The following is a 20,718-nucleotide window of genomic DNA, read 5'->3' on the forward strand; positions in this document are numbered from 1 at the left end:
GGGGAGTGAAACATCGGATGGAAGATCTTCCTCTCTGTCTCTCCTCCTCTCTGTATATCCGGCTTTCCAAAATCTTAAAAAAAAAAAAAAAAAAAAAGAAACATAGTACAGTTCAGATAACATGAATGATTTCATTTGCTTTCATTTCTCCAAGAGACCCTCCTGGGTTAATGCCGTTAACCCAGCCATTTAACAAACAGCTGTAATTCTGAGCTCTGTTATTTTATGAAACTCAGCTACTGTCTCTCCGAGCCCTTTCATCAAGATACAAAGGAAGATCACAAGCACATGTAACAAACCCAGACTGTAAATGGCAATCTTCTTTCACACCTAGATGTGATTATTTCACGCATACATTTTTAGCTCTGTCCCTGTCGTACAGTTCTGTGTGTGCCTTATGCATTTACCTTGTGATGACAGGGTTAGTGCTCGTTTATTTTATTTCATTCATAGCACAGTCTTGCCTATAATTAGAAACTAAAGTAAGTTTTATGATATTGGTCTGTTTTTAAGCTTAAAATTTATTAGTTTTTGTATCATTTGAATGCCATAACATTTAATCAGAGTGTTGGTTGTTTTCATTTGAAACTACTGAATTTTTTATATAGTAATTGTTTTGTCCAAATAAGGAAAATTAGATGCTCTTAGGACTGACCTCTTAGATGGCTTAACATGACCATACTTCTTTATATCATTCTTGACACACCTGTGTCTCATCAGCATATTACTTTTCATTGTATTTGTTAGATAAAAACCACCAGTCCTGCTATACGTAACTGACTCGCTCAGTTTTACCCCCTTCATTTTCTGTGAGCAGGAGTGTATCTAATAGAATTATTGATGAAGACTGAATGTTTGAAGCTCGGAGCTTCATTGGGCTCTGGTACATGGCAGGATTAATCCCAGCTCTAATTCCATGTTTGATGAAAAGCTCAGAGTTCTCTGCCATCGGATTCTGGAAGTGGATTTTACTAGAGCATTTTCTCAGTGTTTTTCCTGACTTTGTGGCCTGATAATTGCAGGTGATGTAGCGGCCAAACGCATCCCGAAATGTCTTGTTGAAGAGGGTGTAGACCAGAGGGTTCACCCCGGAGGAGATGTAGCCTATCCACACAAATGCCTGCAGGAGCCTTTTGAGCATAGTCTGGTTGCAAGAGTCACACAGAACTAAAGTCACATTTGTAATGAAAAAGGGGCACCACATTACCAAAAAGAGGAAAAACACAATTCCTAGGACCTTTGAGGCCCTCTGCTCATTGGAAAGGGTCTGCATGGACTTCTTTCCCATGGTGGACATTCTGCGCATGGGCATTTCATCACCTAAGGTGGACGGAGTTTTGTGCATGCGAACTCCATCCAGCATCGCCACCTTTTCCGGTGATGAGCAAGGTGTTCCATCCTTCTGGAAAACTGTGGACACAGTCAGCCACGTCAGACGTTGAGGTGGCTTGTTTCTGACCAAGTAAGCTTTCTTCTGTAGCGCGTGGATGGTGAGAAAATAGGTAACAATCATGATGCCCAGAGGTGTAAAGAAGGCAGCCAGTGAGCCGAAGAGCATGAAGTCACCAAAACGCTGCTTTGTCAGCTCGCAGGTCATGTTGCGGGGGCTCTCCACATCGGTCTCTATCCCTTTAATAGGGACTGTAATGGCAATGCCTATGGAAGAGGCAGCAAGGTACATGGAGTCAGTTTTAGATAGATCTATAACTCTTAGATCAGGTCTTTTCTGATTTTATCCTATTGACCTTCTGCTGGTTACTTGATTGTAACTCCTAGAACCCACAGTGCAGAGTCTGTTGAGGTTTTCGTTAGTGGAAGCTCTGACAAATAGAACTCAAGTCAGCAGATCTAATGTTTTTAAACCTGGGGATTTGTGATGTCAGGGTTATACAGAAAGGTCTCCCTAAAATTACAACATGTTCTTGATATATAAGGGGGTATTTTCTTTTGCTCCATATTTCTCTTACTCTGTTCATAGATCTAGACTAAGTAAAGAAAAGGGAATTCAGGAGAGAAGCTGCCATTATCTCAATACCCAAAGCAGTTGATCTGGCGAGACTCAGTGTTATCTATTTACTGTCATTGAAGGGACATGATTTTATTTAACAAGTTTTTAAAATGTTTTAATCCTTCCAACTTCTTAGGGAAAATGAAGGAATTCATATTTTTAAGATTCTACTTATTTGAGTGTATGTAAATTGTGGGATTCATTTTGAAGATTTAAAATGCCTCTAATTGACATGAAAGAAATGTACCCCATGCTAATTTTCTGATGCCATGGAGTATTTCCACATGAAGTTGGTGGGGTGGACAGGTTATGGCTTCTTAGCCGTGGACCTGACTAGTACCTTCAGTCTGTCTGGGGAGAATGTTTACTGTACAGTGTGGCTGTTGTAGAGCCTTCCCACTCAGAACAGGAACCTGGGAGCTTGTGAACAAGGCAACCCAACAAAAGAGTTGCTTCTTGTGACATTCAAGCTCAGATTGGACTGTCTGGAATTAGTTCTCGTGTTCCCAGCTAGCTTTTTGCTAAGGCACCTGGCAGGCAGCAGGTAATGCCCCAAATATCTGAGCCCCTGGTACCCCTGTGAAGCCCAGAGTGGAGTTGCTGTGGCTGGTCTTGCCCTGACCTCGCTGTTGGGAGCATTTGAGGGGTAACCCGTGCATGGAAAACCGTTTTCTCTCCCACCACCTTTAAAATAAAGAAACAAATGCTTTGAAAAACAAAAAAGGAAACTAAAATATAAATAGATAATGTTGCCAAGTTGAAATAGCTTCTTAGAGAAATGAAAAACAGGATTAGCCTGAATCTTTTTGCTTTCAAATAGCAGATTTTTTTTGATGTTTGAATTGTTTAATTGATCTTTAGAAGAGTCCTCAGGTGGTTTTATAAAATCACAAGCACAGCCTTTTATGATGGTGAAGAGGCTCTTGACAAGAGCATTTTCCTGAAGCCTTTGTGATGGAGGAGCTAACTGCTTTTTCTCTTGTTTGTCACCTGGAAGAGGATTCCGTGCACTTGCTGTACACCAGGGGTCGCCATACTGCAGCTCGAGGCTCCGGTCTGGCTCCCATTCTGTGCTGTTCCGCAGGTTCCATTGGAACATAGCCACACCTGCTTGGCAGTGCCCGATCTTTGGCTGCCTCTGTTGGCCTGCGGCGGGGACTGGGAGCTGTGGCAGAAACTAGCTAACACCTGCAGAGCTAAAATACTTGCTTTACCTTCTGACTTCCAAGGCCTTATTCCACTGTTCTTTCTCTGCCAGAGTACTGCCTTTTGACATCTGTTGAGCCAGCTTATACCGTTCTTGCCTCCCCAGGGTCCCTGCCACTCTCCTGGTCACCTGTCACACTCAGTGGGACCAGCACCTTGACCTGCTGTGGCCTTTGCTCCCGACTTCAACCTAGTGAGGACTCTGCCCAACACCTTAATGTATTTTAAGTCTTGAATTCCCCAACTCTACCTTATTGTTTATATTCTTTGGGTCATCCACAAATCCACTTAGAACAATTACACATCTAAATACACGAACGCTTAATCCTTCCTTTCCTTGCCCTGCTACTCTTCACTAATGGCGAGCTGTTATTTACTGTTCTCTTGACTTTGTTTATCTGTTCTTCTGTTTTCACATTTAAAGGTGTAAAAACATGAGTCTCTCAAACTTGGTCACAGCTTTGTTTCACTGGTCCTTTTTATACTTTCACCCTCTTATTTCTCATACCTCTTAGTGCCAGGTGTTACCTAGGTATGGTAGTTTTAAGCAGCCAGAGACATTCCACGAGGTGATTTCAAATAAACAGAAATGTCTTTGGCTCGGAATGTGTTTGATTCCGGAGACTGAAAAGGCCCCGATCAAGGGGCAGGCCAGCTCGATCCACAATGAACTGCTCGCCCCTGTGACTGCTTCAGTCCGTTACCCTGCTGAAGGGTCCCCCCAGCGCTGCGGCATTGAGGGTCTGGTCTCTGCTACAGGAACCTTGGGAGACACGTTCAAGGCATGGCACTAGGGAAACTGTAAATCCAAAGGGAGGAAATTAGCTCTCTCTAGCACTTTGTCAAAGTCCAAAACTGAACCTGCCCTATCATCTGTATTCTTTTTTCAGTTACTAAATTTTGATTGTTTTTACAAGACAGTGCAATGAAGAGAAAAGAGCATTAATCTTGGACTTGGTGCTGACAAGCTTTAAAATGAGTCCTTCAGCCAAGTATTTTTCTCATCCATAAATGGAAGGAGTAGAATTTTCAGATTCCATCCAGGTCTTTAAATCTAACATCATCTTTTATTTTTTCTCCTGCATACTTTTTGTGTTAGTGTATTTTATTTATATGTATCTGCCTTCCTTAGAGTGCAAGGATTCTTGTTCTTACTCATCTATGTATTCTTAGTACCTAGCTTAGATACCTAAAAAACAATTCATTTACAGATTCGTGTTAACATCCTGGGTATCCCTTCTACCAAAAGCTTTTTACTTTATTGGTATGATCATATTTCACAGCTGCAGATATTTTAGCTAGTAGTAAGGATGACGTCCCCTGCCCCTGCGCTAATGCCCCGACCACACACGCACACATCTCGCACTCCTCTCTGCCTTAGTACAGCAGGCTCAGCAAAAAGAGGTGGGCCATTCACAATGGATTACTTCCATTTTCCTGCTTTCTGCTTCAGATTTGGTTGACTGCCAACCATTGTCCCTTTCTCTAGATTTTTTGAGAAGAGTCTATGCTCCTCTCTTAATTGCTGCCCCCCAAAAACTTTTTCTCGCTTTCTGGCTGCCTACAAAGCTCTCCACATTCTGCACAGGCTTTTTCGTGGCCCTAACTTTGTTTCCAAACCAGAGCATTAGCATGTCTTGCTAATATTGTAAACGTACTAAAAAGTAGTTGGTTCTAGTATTGTGATTATAGGATTATAAAGGTCAGTTTCAGTGTCTTGCTTTTTTGCTCATGATCTTACGGTGATTAGAGAAGTAACATCTTTTTTCTTGTTGTAGTGTTCCAAAGTCTCGGTTTTTTCTCTTTGAGTTCTGCTGGTTGGTCATCATAACCGATGCTCTCTTGGAAGAGCTTTGTGTGATGTGCCCTGTGCTTCATGGCATCGTGACAGCTGTCTTGGAGCACAAAGTAGCTTAGAAGTAATGTGGGGTTTTTTTTCTCTATAAATCATTTCTGAATGGTAATTTAACATGTTTTCTTTCTTACTTTCATTTAAACATACTCAGTACACATATTGGCTTCCGAGATGAGTTTTTGATCTTTGATACATGCTTATAAAATGTTTGAAGTGGTTTTTTCCTGTTTATCCTAGAAATGCCTGAAGATGCACTTCGTTTCTGTTACTTTAATGTAGTTGCAGAATTCCCAATGCTAAGTAGGCCTTAGTGATCTGTTGTCAGATATGAGAAATATAGACATATCGAAATTAAAGTGGAAAGATATCAGTACATTTGAGCTGTGAAGTTTTTTTCTCTCAGAGGACCTGAATGCTGCTGCTGCTGCCTCACACTTTTTGCGAAGACTGCTTTAGAAGCTGTGTGCTGAATGTAATGATGTCAGGAGCTTGTGTTGGGACATTGGTAGGCTACCTTGGCCTGTTAGGCCGGGTTACCAGGCCTGGTATTCGCTTTGCCTCAGGAACAGAGGCTGCACTTGCACCGTCCACACCGCGGCATTCCCCACATACCTATGGAAATCAACCACACCACTGTTATCTTGATGAATGCGGTAGCTCGGGAGTTACACTGACTGGCCTGGATGGGCTTTTTGATGGCTATGTATCGGTCCACTGAGATGGCACAGAGGTGCAGGATGGACGCAGTTGAAAAGAGAACATCAAGAAATAGCCAGGCAGGACACAGGACTAGTGGGAGGGGCCAGATGGCCTCTGTAAGAGAGAAAGACATTTTCTGTGCGTCAGACTTTTTAGCCTGTGGTAATCTTGAGGGATTTTTTTTTTTTCTCTTAAACATTTCTTGTTATTCATCTGAAATTTTGACCAGACCTTTGCAAGGTGATGTTTAGCTTTAGTGTAATGGAGACAACAGTGATAATATTAAAATATTTCTGTAGATAGTAGTACCGTCTGAATACCATTTTCTATGTTGTGTAACAATTACAACAGTTTTTCTAAGTCAGAAGCAGTTTTTTAAGTTTTGTACTGTGCTACGGCTAGAACTTAAACTTTTTATTCAAATGAAAAATTGTTTTTGAGTTGTATCGAGAGAAAATATTTTACTGTGCAAAGGAAGCGATATAGGACACCTCAAAAACCTCATGAAAATGGACTTAAAAGAGTTTCGCATTTTGATGCAAACAGATTTGTAACCCATGCTCTTACAAGTACCCTTACGTCAAAAGCCTAGCGGGATGGGAGGCTCTGTCAGACCTGCTTTTTTTTTTTTTTTTTTTTAAGATTTTTTTTAAATTTATTTTTACTGCAAAATCAGATATATACAGAGAGGAGGAGAGACAGAAATATCTTCTGCCTGATGATTCACTCTGCAAGTGAGCACAATGGCCGGTGCTGTGCTGATCCAGAACCATGAGCCAGGAACTTCCTCCAGGTTTCCCACATGGGTACAGAGTCCCAAGGCTTTGGGCCGTCCTCGACTGCTTTCCCAGGCCACAAGCAGGGAGCTGGATGGGAAGTGGGGCTGCCGGGATTAGAACCAGCAGCCCATCTGGGATCCTGGTGCGTTCAAGGCGAGGACTTTAGCGTGTAGGCCACCGTGCCGGGCCTGAGATCTGCTTTTTGACTAGCAGTATCTTGTATTGTGAGCCTAGTTTATCATAATCACATTTGATAAAATCAATGTATGATGATATTTTCCCCCTTTGGCAGAAATAGTTCTGGAATAAAGAGCATAAAAGGAATGACTTCAGATAAGAATACTGGATTATTCTCTTTCCTTCTGTATTCCATCATTGTAAGCACTGGACATAGAATCAGCCAGGCAGGCGTGGCTTCAAGAGTTTCTCAGAGTCAGGCATAACACTCCATGTAACAAATTCTTAGGCAGTTCACTGTGTGCTTCATGTAAGTCGTAAGCATTTTAGAAATAGTTTTTACAAATGTTTCAAGTCCAGGTGTTATACTGAATATTTGTAGTTTTAATTACTTAAGCACACACAAGTATACTTGTGTGTATAGACACACCATATACTTGTGTGTAGATTTACTACATTGTACATTATATATGTACCCACTGTATTCAAGTTTACAATTTCAAAAAGTAAAATATTTCAGGGTTCTCATTAGAATATTTCTATAAAAACATGTATATACTTACTTAAAGATTTTAGATCTTGTCATAAAAGCAGGTAATTGCTGCTGGTAACATGTATCATGTTTATGGGTTGATTGTCCACTGATAAAATACAAAGTTTTTTTTTTTAACTGCTGTTTAAAGCAAGTATATCTGACTTGGATAGGCACAATGTAGTTGAGGTAATTGGAAAAGACCAGAATAATTACCATCTCAAGGTTTCAGGGCACCAGGACGCCCTTCAGCTGTGAACTAGTTAAAGTCTAGGAGCCTGTGGGGCAAGAGAGGTTAGAATCCCAGACCTGAAGATGACCATAATTTAGGGGAAGAGTTTTAGATGGACCTTAATATGGTATTTTCCAGAGTCCAGTAGGATTTCATTTAAAAATATTTGGAACTTCACCAAAAAAAAAAAGGACAACAAAGTTGATGGATCCTCTTGTTGGTACCTTCAGTTATCAGAGTTGATATGTGGCATTCTTAATTGGAGTATTAAGATATGGATATTAAATATGAGGGACAAAATATCAGGCAGTGAGCACTTTTACTTGAAAAAGGTGAATGATCAACTGGTCCATGGTCAGCAGCTTTAAGAGTATTAAAAGCACTGGATGGGGACGCTTGGTACCTTTCATCACACATACTGTTCTTGTTTCACTTGGGGAATGGAGACGGCAGATTCTCACTTCCTGGAATCTGGGAGGGACCTTTGAGATATGGCTGATGTTGCAGATGACTAGAACCAGATACAGTTAAGTCTGAAGATGGGGACAGGATTTAAATTTAGAATTTAAGTCTTATTACTCAAGGTGTGCTCTTTCAGGGAGCTATGATGCCATCTCCTAAGAATTTAGTAGAATTGCAAACTTTTGGGTCTCATTCTGTACCTACTCTCTCAAACTTTGCAAGAGCCCCAGAAGACCTTATGCAAATTCATGTTTGAAAGGCACTGCTTTGCAAAACTTTGAAAAGGTGACCCCTTGAGTCTTCCCAGATGCTCCTGGGTGTGCTGGTGAAGGACAGGGACTGAGACTGCCACAGAAGGGCGCTGTGGGAGGCCTCTCATGAACCACGGCAGAGAGCACAGCAGAGACGCTTGTTTAGAATGAATCGCTTCATTGGATTTTCTGCCTTCCCCATGGCATTCAGATTTTCTGTGAATTAGTGGAAACGGACCCTGGACAAAGGCAGAAATGCATTCTTTGGACTAAGTTTAAAAATAATCTAACAGTATAGGAGTGGAAAGAACTGCAGATGACGAGGAGGATTTTGCAGTGGAAAGTATCTGATGGAAGGCCCTGGATTAAATCTAGAGCTCAGTCACTCGCTGCTCAGAGGGAGGCATGAAAGGCAGATCGTTTTTATGGCGTAGTTTAGGTTTCCCTTGAGTGTATGCTTTCTCTGTATCATTTTAAGAAATCTTTTGCTCCTAATTTAAACTTTAAAAGCATACTTCGCTTTTCTAATCATGGATTATACTTTTGAAAATTAAAGTTATGGAAAATTCTAGTCATAAATGTAGTATCCATGAAAAGGAAGCCTCAAGAGAACTGACACAAAAAGCATGTAACTTTGCCGTTTGACCGTCTGATCTGCGCACTCCTAATTGGTTAAGAGGGAAGGCTTTTAAGCTCTGTGGAACTATGAATGAAGCTCAAAATTAAGTGACGTGGCTGTTTATGGTTCTAAGTTTGTAAGATTGTGAATTTCATGAAATACTAGAGAATAGAATATTTGGTATGAAAGGAATATAAAAGTAATGGATAGCTGCATTAAATTAATAGAAATCTCTTTATAAAAAGATCTAATTGTCAAAACAATTTTAGACATTCTTAATTTCCAAAGAAATATTCCCTAGTCCAGTTACTTTCATTCTAAAATTGTCTTTCAGTTAGTTAGGTAGGCTTAAGGTTAGAAAGTTTTTGTCTACATGAAATAACTGGATAAAGATTGATATGGTGGTATAATTTATTCCAAAACTTCTGTTGTTTTTATTTGGAGTTTGGGTTTAATGATTCCTAATTACATTTATTTGTCTTAAAATATTGCATCCAACATATTTCCATAACAATTTGAGACATTTTAAAAATGTGTAAAACAGAGCAAAATAGTTACTGATTCAAGTAAAAAGAAAGCGATGAAGCTAGCCATCAATTTAAGGGAAATAAATTATTGGATATTTGAACTACATTATTTGCTGCTGTTCTGGAGCTGTAAATTTGAAAACTTCATAAAAACTAGCACAGGAAAGAGAGCATTCTGATTGTCTTGTTGCTCCACAAGAAGAGCATTCAAAGTTTATCTGAAAAGCAAAGTACATTGTCCAGCTCCTTCCCTGACCTGTTTACAAGTTCAGCTCAAGGAATTCATTTCGGTAAGGGTTGGATAATGGTATTTCTGTGGTTGCTTGAAAGAATAATTATTATTGAAGGAGCAAATATTAACAGACAAAATAAGTCTTAGAATGAGCATGAATTATATAAATTCATTTAATTATCTAACTAATAATAGCACAGTTGTTTTGTTGTTTAAAATGAAAACTGCTTTAAATACCACCATTCATAAGGGGTAATAGAACTATCATTCAGTTATGTAAGTTTCTGTGTTCTAGACATGATTCAACAACCTGATAGATGTGGATGTAGGTCTAGTACCATTCTCCGGAAAAGAAATCTGGCAGTTGTATCAATGATTTGAACAATTACTGGTTGAGACTTCCTTTGGTCTAACTGATGAAAAATAAATGCTGATTTTTCTGCCCTGTCCCTAGAAAAATATTTTTATGGCTCTCTTGCTAGATGGAGTTAAGATATGATTGTTGGTCTGGTGTTCAAATTCTGACCATTTGTTAGTAGGATTTCTTGTTTGCATTCAAGAAATTAGAGCTATAGGAGAAGAATGAGTGCTGGGGTAGTCCTCCTGGGCCCATAGCCTGTCTGCCATGTAATTGGTGATCTTGGACAAATGACTTCTACCTCTGTCCCCGGGATGTCTGTGAAATGAAGATAATAATACCTGTCCTGTGGAACTGGGGACTCACTGTAATTATGCGTTGTGAATTGTTTAGAATAGTATGTGACATAAAAAAAGCTCTCAGTAAGTGTTGGGTATTACTGCTGTTTGACAGAAACCAGCCAGCTAACCCACACACCTGCTTAAGATAGATCACATTAGGTTTTTGTCGTTCTGTAGTAGTTAGGGTACATGCATTCTCTCTTCAGCTTAATGAGCTGGGAAGTAGAGATAGCATGAGAGCATGTTTAATTCTATTTTAACTTTGAATTAAATTTATCGTGAAAGTGTGTTGCTGAAGTTGAATTTTAACTGCCATCTTATATATAAAATTATGTATGTGTGCCACAGAAACATAAATAACCCATATACATTGCAACCTGGCCATACTTGGGTTTGGGGGGTTCTAAGGGTTTTTTTGTTGTTGTTGTTTCTTTTTAATTACTGTAAAAACAATTTAAACCAGAAACTTTTGTCTTGATGAGATAGGGACAAACTCCTTTTATTCCTAAATCTGCTTACCCTTCAGACACATTTTTAGTTTGGAAAGTCATTATGTCCTTTGTTCATTAAGTAATCAGCATTGACCTTTATTTTACATATAGGCTATAGAATATTTCTTGTTGAGGACTGAAGTTTTAAAAGCCATTCTAAGAGGGCTGTTCCCATGACTTCGTAGAGATTTAGCATACTTGTTGTACAGAGGTGATTGAATTCATTAAGTGAACCAAGGAAACCAGCATGCCTTGCTTCAAAAACCTGGGGTTTTGTTTTGTTTTTTTTTTTAAGCCATTTTATATCAGACTCTTTCAGGTATATCACAAAGACTGTTTATGTGTAGAAACCATGAGGCGTAGATTAAAAATGTATAAATAAACTATTACCAATCACTGGATGACCAAATACTGTATTTTTCCCTCTGAGTTTTTTTTTTAAGTCATTTATTAAATAAGAGAAGAAAAAGTTTACAGTCCTTAAATGTGACCACCCATCCTTTTTTATGTCAGTGTAGGATGTTCTGTTTACCTTCTTTGAAAGCATATCTGCTGTAGACACGTTCAAGTCCTGTGTTGTAAACCACTGATTTGTGATCATGAATTTTAGAAATTGTGAACAAGACTATAAAACACAGAATTTGAAAGAGTCCGCTGCTCCCAGAGACGCAGAGGTGGCAGGAAGCGTGACCTAGCTCAGCTGATGTGAAGCTAGTCATGATCATGGCAAAACAAATCCAAATAAGGTTTAACTCAATGAACAGTTCAGTGGTCGGATGAACAGTCCCACAGTATTAAGGTAAAAGATCCGCATGTCTTAGTTCACTTAAAAAAAAGTATTAGAATACTAGCTAGTTGGTGTTTGTGTTACTTTGATTGAGATAGTTAGATTTGCTCATGATGGTGGTTAATCCTTTATGATTACAATATGCAGGAAAGTTTTTTGTTTTATGAACTCCAGAGGTTCTACAGATTATCCATGTAATCAGAGAAAAATATACAAAGTCTACTTTTGTCTTTTAAAATTTTCTGAAGTTCTCATAAATGCAGTAGTTTAGTGCATTTAATGTGTGAAAGACCATTAAAACTTCTGTGTATTTGAAATCAGTTACCAATTAAATGACTGTATCCTTTGAAGATTTTTAGAATGTGGTGTGCACTTCTTCATATAAATAAAATTAATGTTTTAAATAATTGATGCAAAAGTTTCATGTAGTGATTAGGCTTTCCAGGTTAGTTCCTTTTCTAGAACTTGACTAACTACTTACTATGCAACTTGATTACTGATAGTAGTGTTTGGGGCTATAAAAGGTTTTATTTTGTAATTCACAATTAACATTTAAAAGAACAAAATGCTGATTATATGTATGTCACAGTTATTTAATATGTAAAGATATTTCATGTATTTTATGTTAAAATATATATGGGTTTCTGCTTTTGTTGCTAAGAATATCATGAGCACCAAAGTTTTCAATATCAACTTTTCCAATCACTGGAATATTCAACTGCTTTTCTGTAGAATCCGTGAAATTATTTCTGTTAACCATTTTTTTTGTTGTTGGTTTGGTTTTGCTTGTCAGCTCAGTTTTACTGCTGTAGAATTTTCCTGTTAAGATTCCTTACCTATTTAGCTGATGTTTAAGCATCTGCCACAGTACTTTGCATACTGGAGATGTTTAATATTTGTGGACTCAAGGATTTTAAAATTGTAGTTCACATTGGCATAATGCACTCAGTTTATTTTATTCAGTATAAAATCCAAATTAAATTTAATGGTAGTATGAGGTAGGCATTTTCTGTACACCTAACAAGCAGTTTGAAGGATGTAACTTTACCCTTGAAGCCGCTGTTGTGTGTATTTAGAGATGAAAACTTAAATCATAGACATGTACAAGTTTTACAAAGTGTCCATACACCTATATAATCCTTATTGATTTTATTTGTTTTAAACTTATTCAGAATTAACATTATCTATGTTCTCCATTAATTAGCGTCATATTTTTAAAATTATTTCCCACGGTTATGTGTAGCATTGGATTATTGAAAAGATTATAATAGGGAATAAAATAGACAATGTTACTTATTAGACATTGTGGCTAAAGCAATAGCACTGTGTTCATTACTTCTTGTCTCACAGTAGAATTTTCTCAGTTGACTTTAAAGCCTGGGTAAATGCTGATTTAGGGTAGGATGTTTAAACCTGTTCTCATCTGCTTATCTTTTGCAGGGGGAGAAGATCCTTTCTTTTTAGATTAGGTATCTTGTAGTCATTACTTAGAAAAACATAATTTTTTAAACCCTGGGTAAAATAGGTGGAATAGCAATTTTTCTTCACCTTCTGGTATACATTCTATTTAATGAATTTTACTTCTCCAACTTTACATGTTTTTTCTCAGCATGTAATTCTTAGAAGCCATGGCTGTTAGGAATGACAGTTTTTCCTAAGCGCCTTCTAAGTCTGTCAGTTGGTGTGGAACGCCGGCCAGGTTAAGGGGCCTGCTCTCGGCACTGCTCCAGGGTCCCAGAGCCCTCAGAGCACAGCAGCGCGGTTGTCTGTGTCTGTGCTCAGCTTGTATAACTCAATGGCAAATGTAGACCAGAGAGTGAGTGTGTCTGTTCAATGTGATTCTTTTTATTACAGCAAAGATTTAAATACCAAAAATTACATTTTTAGTGCAGATAACTCATGTTTTGATGCATTTATTTTATTAGCCTAGAGGTTAGTCAAGAATGCAGATGGTTAGGTATCACAAAGAATTAAGTAGAGGGATCATCTCTTGGGAGAGTATTTCCTTCACAGCAGAACATTACTTTTTGTTACTGTGACACATATAAGAATTGTGTTGAAGTTCAAAGCATATTAGCCTCAAAGAGCTATAATAAGAGTATTTAAAACAATTCTAATTCTTATGTTTTGGCTTAGCATTTTAAATTGATTTAGTGATTCGAAGATCTCATTATTGACCCAGCCCATCCTTATCTCAGAACTGTCCATTTTTATGCTTTGTCCAAATTGTTACTTTACAATAAAAGGTCCAGTGATAGAAATGTTTGAGAATAGGGCTGTTCACTGTAATTTTGGGGTAATGTATGCATAATAATAAATAATAGTCATTTGAATGACAGAAGATTTTATTAGGTAACTGAGGAAGAGGTTAAATTGTTTTCAAAAGATTCGGTTTTGCTCTTTAAAGCTGATTATCAACCATGGAACATGGTGAAAATGAGGGCCTGTTTACTTACTGTATCTTTAAGTAGTTCAAGTCCATCTTTTATTTCATGGAAAATAAAGATTAAATGAATGTTCAGTTCTCTTATAGTACATCTTAGTTCTTTGGTTTGATGGCAGAAGCAAAGCAAAATACTTACCAAACATTATTGTCAGGAGGGCGACCGGCATCACAAACAATCCAACCAGTAAGTCGGCCACTGCCAGAGACATGAGAAAGTAATTGGTAGCGTACTGCAGCTTCTTCTCCAGCGAGACGGCCAGAATGACGAGGATGTTGCCGCCAACGGTGGGTATGATCACCAGGAGAATCAGCAGAGCCGCCCAGTGCAGCTTGCTCCCCTGGTCCTCGATGACCTGTTTCATTTCCTCCGATTCTGAGTATGCCTGTAATCCAGACTGGTTAGGAGAGAGGAAACGATCAAATGTGCCCCACAAAACGTGCTCGGGGATTGTGCTTTGTTCTGACATTCTGTATGAGAGAGCCATTCGTCGTTTCTCTGTGGTTCCATCCAGTTCTGGGCAGTGGTCAGCATGGTCAGTAGCTAAGCTGGTCATCTGCTGCTTTGAAGGCCCTTGTGCCACACCACACTCTGGAAGGCAAAGTTGATGCTTTTTTAAAAAAAAAAAAAATTGAAGTTCTGTAGAATGACAGCATACACATGTCTGTCCGTTTGTAGGTGACCTCCAAATGTTTAGTATTTTCTGAAGGCTTAGGTTTGGAAGACTCCGTGAAAGAAACCAGTAGCCGTGAAAAATAGAGGCTATTTATGACTTTCCTCCTTGATTGCCATAATTGCAGTTATTTTGGATTTGAAACTATGCCGAAGTTCCCTCTAGAAAATGCATAGATTGTATTGTGCTATTTATTTCCAAACTGCAGTAAAAACTGTTAACCCTAGCAGCCTTTTCTCAAGAAGTCTTTAGTGCATTTGTAGCCATTCACCCACTTCCCACAAAAATGCAGGATTCCTGATATTTCAGTACTTTGTACAAAGCTGATGTTTTGTGGGTTTTTTTGTTTGGTTTGGTTTTTTCACCCCTTTTTGCTTGTATTGTGGAAAACATGCCCAAGCAGGGCACTAAGTAGTTGTAACTGTCAGGACACATTGGCCTCCCATTTAGGAAGCCTCCAAGCCCAACTAATGTCTAAAGAAATGACTTGCCAGCTAGGAAACCTTACATATTAATGGCTTTATCTGATCAGGTTTACCTTAGAACTGATATAAATGCCATAATGCATCTGGAAATTCCTGTAGTTTGAGAAATGGGAAAAAATTACTAGGTTATAAATAATTGTCTTTAGTAATTAATTTTTTGTAGCATGTTTCTTCAGAGAACATTATCTAATCACTTCTTAAAAAGTTAAAAAACGTATCAGATTTCTGCCAGTTCTTTTTGTTTGTTTCATAATTTTTTTTTTCTTTATCCTTACTAGTTTCCCCAACAAAGAGGGGGAATGAGGAGGAAGATTAGGCTGTTTGTTCCTAAAATTTACAAATCTCATATTTATCATATCCCCTTTTATGACTAGCAAATTTTTCATTTTGGCTTTTAAGCCACTGAATAAAAATAAATTGTGGTAGCGGAGTTGTTGAAGATTAGCATAACCTCTAGATTAGCTGAAGATGATCTGTTACTTACCTGCCTCATCTCCTTGTGACTTTTCCCAGCATGTTGTCCTATCTGTTCAGTAGACCGGCTTGCTGCTGGAACTGAATCCCTTCTCAATATTCTCCGTCTCCAACAGTGACGCTTGCAAGCAGTGAAATAGATGTGTTGTATGGTTGTACGCATGCCAAACAAGTTATTTCCTCGTTGATACGTTCAGTTTTAGAGTAGCAGCATTCATTGTGATTCATAAAACCACTAATGAAGTGTGTTGTGGCCAGTTCATGACCTTTATTCAAGTTAGCCTTAAGAGCATGCTTTGATAACTTAGGGGAACTGTAATAAATTCTTTTTAGCTTAGGATAGTCTTATCTGGGATTAAGCTTAGGCTGTTATTTTCCCATCTGAGAAAAAAGTAAATACAATATAGAAATTGTAAAGCTTTCATTTTGTGAAAATTCTGCCCTGTTAGCTTTACAGTGGTTTCCACAGTTCTAATGTAGCTTGATACCCAGGTTTATGCCTTTACTGTGGAATACAATTAATTTAGTCTGGGTGCAGCCTTATATAGAAGACACAGAGAGATCTGAATTCTGCGTGCACACACAGGTCTCGGCAGAAAGCGCTGCCCTGTCCGTTTTTAACAGATGGCCTATTGGGGTGGCGTGGATGTGTTGGCAGCTTTTTTGCATGCATTTTTACATTGGGAAAAGCATACGGTATGCAGTGATGTTATATTTCTGCCTTCTTTCAGAATCTTGGGGCATAGATCTTAACAGTAACACAACTTTTCTTAAAAGTGTAAATCCAGTTTAGTATTGGAACATCAGCAGTCTAAAGATTTGTTTTTAAAAAGAATTAAACCTTTAATTTTTAAAATTTTAATTGCTTCCAAGTCATGCCCTTTTTTTGTTTCAAATTTATATTCCTTAGCTTGTGTTGAATATTATTGGACAATATTTCAGTTCTGAGCACTTCAGATTTTAGTATTTTGCTACTTCTTAAAATTAAAATCCAGCATTTTAGAATAAGTGCTTGCTAAGTATTCTAGATCACAAATTATTTATCTTATCTGTAAAATATATTTAGTAATATTTATACTTTGTTCTGAGTCATAGTTTGGCACCCGTGGTTATATAGATCAGATCTACAAAACAATGTTCAATGGAAAGCAGAATTCTATGTAGTATATATACAATGAGAAGACTTGTGTGAAATAACTCCTGTACCCTGCCTTCTCCAGAGTAACAAACTGAAAAATGGGCAAGCACTGTAACCGTGGCAAACGGGGTCCATTGCAAGGCGGGGCCAAGGAGCGCAGAGGATGACCCGGGTGGTCTACCCGAGTGGAGGTTTGTAGCTTCCCGATTCAGTCCTCCACAGTGTTAAATGGTGTCATCATTGGTAGCATAATGACGACTTCCACACATTCTTTTTAAAAGGTTGAATTATATTCTTTCAACTGTGTTTCAGGTGCCAGGAAGCATCATATCAATTTTTTTTTTAGTTGGAAAGTCAGATATACAGAGAGAAGGAGATATAGAAAGATCTTCCATCTTTTGATTCATTTCCCAAGTAGCTGAAATGGCTGGAGCTGAGCTGATCTGAAGGCAGGAGCCAGGAACCTCTTCTGGGTCTTCCGCACATGTGCAGGGTCCCAAGGCTTTGAGCTGTCCTCGACTGCTTTCCCAGGCCACAACCAGGGAGCTGGATGGGAAGTGGGGCTGCCGGGATTAGAACCAGCACCTATATGGGATCCTGGCGTATGCAAGGTGAGGACTTGAGCCACTAGGCTACTGCGCCAGTCCCACAAATGTCATTCTTACTGTAGAATCAGATTTTAGATGCCTGGAAATTTAACTTATGTAAAATTCCTCATTTCCCCAAAAATTAAGATCATTTAATTCTGGGCCCAATACAATAGCCCAATGGGTAAATCCTCACCTTACAGGAACCAGGTTCCCATATGGGCACTGGTTCGTGTCCCAGCTGCTCTGCTTCCCATCCAGCTCCCTGCTTATGGCCTGGGGTAGCAGTAGAGAAGGGCCCAAAACTTTGGGACCCTGCACCTGCATGGGGTGACTTGGAAGACGCTTTTGGCTCCTGGCTTCAGATCAACTCAGCTCTAGCTGCTGCGGAGGATAATGTCTCTCCTCTCTGTAAATCTGATCTGCCTTTCCAATAAAAATAAGTAAATCTTTCTTTAAAAAATAATTTTATTCTTAGTTAGCAACCAAACTCAATCTGGTTTTCTTTGTGGCAGTGGTTTATTCATGGCTGTCAGGATTAGCAGGTAAAGCCCACCTGCAGTAATGGCATCCCCCATGGCCAGGGGTTCAGTTCCTGGCTGTAGTACTTCTGATCCAGCTCGCTTCTTACGGCCTAGAAAATCAGAGGAAAATGAGTCAACTGCACAGCCCCTGCATCCATGTGGGAGACACGGAAGAAGCTCCGGGCTCCTGACTTTGAATCAGCCTAACTCTAACCATTGTGGCCATCTGGGGAGTGAACTAGTATATAGAAGATCTTTCTCTGTCCCTAACTCTATCTTAAATAATCTTTAGGAGGGGGCAGGGGAAGATTTGTTTATTCACTTGACAGAGAGAGAGGACGAGACAGAGACCTTCTTTCTGCTGATTCATTCCCCAAATGGCCACAGGTCAGGAGCCAAGAGTGTTATCCTATCTTCCATGTGGGTGGCCATCTTTTGGTGCTTTTTCTCAGGCCATTAACAGGAAGCTGGATTAGAAGTGGAGTAGCCGAGATTCAAATGGTCACCCATATGCTAACATTGCAGGTGATGGCTTTACCCACTATACTGCAGTGCCAGCCCCAACTTCTAATCTGACCATAATCAAAAAAAACTAATTGGTGAATTTGTTCTAGGGTAAGGATTTTCCTCCCAGTGGCCTTCTCAGTTTATTTAGGGGCCATCATCTGCTTCCTTCCCTAGATATGTTAGTGAGGACAGACAAGACTCAAACTGCTGGTACCTATGTGGGAAGCAGTGGCTTAACTGGGGGTGCCACAATACTGGCCCTTAATAAAAAGAATTCTTACATTTGAAATTGTATTTTATGACAATAAAGAGCCCAACTGTACAGGGCCGTGGTGGTGCAGTGGATTAAACCTCTGCCTGTGATCCTGGCACCTCATTTCAGAATACCAGTTTAAGTCCTGACTATTCCACTTCTGATTTGGCTCTCTACCAATCACGTGGAAGGCCAAAATTGATTTCACAGCTCCACCTTTGACCCGGCCCAACACTGGCTGTTTGAGGCATTTGGAAAGTGAACCAAATTAGTTTTTTCCTCTCTCTCTTTTAAATAAAGTGAATATAATTGTATAAAAGTGAAAAACATGTATGGGCTGGGGTCATAATGGGTGAAGTCACTGGGATGCTGGTGGTGTCTCATACGGGCTTTGATGAGTCTCAGCTGTCCTTTTCTGACCCAGCCAGGGAGTGAACAAGCAGATGGAATTTTGTACTTCTTTGTAATTCTGACTTTAAAATAAATTTTTAAATATATGTATATATTAAGCAAGAATAATTTATAAAAGAATAAGTGGAGTTTTATCACCAGATCACTTATTGAAATATCAGAAATGATTAGACTTTATGAAAATTAAAGTGTATTTGCTCATTCTTATGAAATTAATGAAAATGAAATATTTCTTTTTCTTAAATTATATTTTTGACAATCCTTACATAGTTAATTAGGGTAAAAAGGTACAAGGGCTATAGGAAAGTGGATAAGACTATTATTTCCAGATTGTTTCCTTCATGTATCTGGGATAAAGGGGGATATTGAAGGAGAAGCCCCACCCAGTCTCCCATCCACCCCAGGTCCCGGATGTGGGGCATGCTCTGAGATACTTGCTCAAGTGGTTTTGATAGTTCACCAGTTATGAATCGCTGCCAATCTCGCCACTCCAAGCACGATGAGGTCGTTGAAGAATCCACTGATTTTTTTTTTTTAAAGATTTATTCACTTTATTACAAAGTCAGATATACAGAGAGGAGGAGAGACAGAGAGGAAGATCCTCCGTCCGATGATTCACTCCCCAAGTGAGCCGCAATGGGCCGATGCGCGCCGATCCGAAGCCGGGAACCAGGAACCTCTTCCGGGTCTCTCATGTGGGTGCAGAGTCCCAATGCATTGGGCCGTCCTCAACTGCTTTCCCAGGCCACAAGCAGGGAGCTGGATGGGAAGTGGAGCTGCCGGGATTAGAACCGGCACCCATATGGGATCCCGGCGCGTTCAGGGCGAGGACTTGAGCCACTAGGCCACACTGCCGGGCCCGAATCCACTGATTGACATAGTCCATCATAGAATCTCCATTTGCCCAGTATTTCGCTGCCAACATATAGCTAAGGTGGTTGATTGACCTGTTCTGTCTTCTGTCTTTTCTTGGTTAGGATTCTGAGTCCACCATTTCGATTGGGGAGATCCCCAAAGAAACTTTGAGGTGTTTCCAGACCAGATTCTTGTATGTACTAGCAAGTACAGGACCTGCCACAGTCCATCGCCCCGATCAGCTGGTGGTTGCAATTGCTGGGTTGGTTCTGCTTTCAGCCCCGACTTCTACTGGAACCAATGGGTGTTGCAGTCCGGCCTTCATAAACTTCAATAAGATTGTGACAGCCCACTTAGACTGCAACCGCAGCTGAGAACTGGAAACTCAGTCCAGTTCTCCATGTGGACAGCAGGAACACAGCTAAACCATCACCATCCCGCCCCTCTCCCGGTTTCTATGTTAGCAGGCAGCAGGAGGCAAAAATGCAGCTGGGTGTCATCCCAGACACTCCAGTATGGAATGTGGGCATTCGCAGCACGTCTCGACTGCTGGGTGAATGCCTGTTCCTAACTTGCTGGCAGTACAGATTTCTCCGAGCCCAGGAATATAATCTGTGTCTTGAAAGAACTGTGTTTTTTATTATGGTGAGCTGACAGCTAAAAACTTAATTAATCTAATTTCCTTTTATTTGAAAGAGAAATATTTTCCATTCCTTGATATATTCCCCAGCTGCCTATAACAGCCAGGTCCGGGTCAGGTGGAAACTGGTAGCCCAGAACTGCATTCAGTCTCCCGACAGGTGGCAGAGAC

The 20,718-nt window shown here is 39.6% G+C and overlaps 2 protein-coding genes across 3 annotated transcripts in view; one reads left to right on the forward strand and one right to left on the reverse strand.

Annotated features, from left to right (window-relative positions):
- Positions 1-20,718, forward strand: part of PSMD1 (proteasome 26S subunit, non-ATPase 1) — a 79,797-nt gene that overhangs the window by 31,124 nt on the left and 27,955 nt on the right. The window lies entirely within an intron of this gene.
- On the reverse strand, positions 687-14,596 carry HTR2B (5-hydroxytryptamine receptor 2B). The gene is made up of 3 exons (XM_004576737.2): positions 14,139-14,596; positions 5,682-5,882; positions 687-1,656 (listed from the first exon to the last, which is right to left on the reverse strand). Exons 1-3 carry the CDS (start codon positions 14,554-14,556, stop codon positions 767-769), a joined length of 1,509 nt encoding a protein of 502 aa, XP_004576794.2. The 5' UTR covers positions 14,557-14,596; the 3' UTR covers positions 687-766.

Source organism: Ochotona princeps, chromosome 5, assembly GCF_030435755.1.
Source record: "Ochotona princeps isolate mOchPri1 chromosome 5, mOchPri1.hap1, whole genome shotgun sequence".
Taxonomy (NCBI): Eukaryota; Metazoa; Chordata; class Mammalia; order Lagomorpha; family Ochotonidae; genus Ochotona; species Ochotona princeps.

Bases quoted from the DNA above. Each gene is read 5' to 3' on its own strand.
- HTR2B (XM_004576737.2), bottom strand. From the start codon at position 14,556: ATGACCAGCTTAGCTACTGACCATGCTGACCACTGCCCAGAACTGGAT. The intron at 5,883-14,138 runs GTAAGTATTTTG...TCTCTCTTACAG, and splicing joins CCTCCTGACAATAATGTTTG to AGGCCATCTGGCCCCTCCCA. The intron at 1,657-5,681 runs GTATGTGGGGAA...CCTCTTCCATAG, and splicing joins GGTGTGGTTGATTTCCATAG to GCATTGCCATTACAGTCCCT.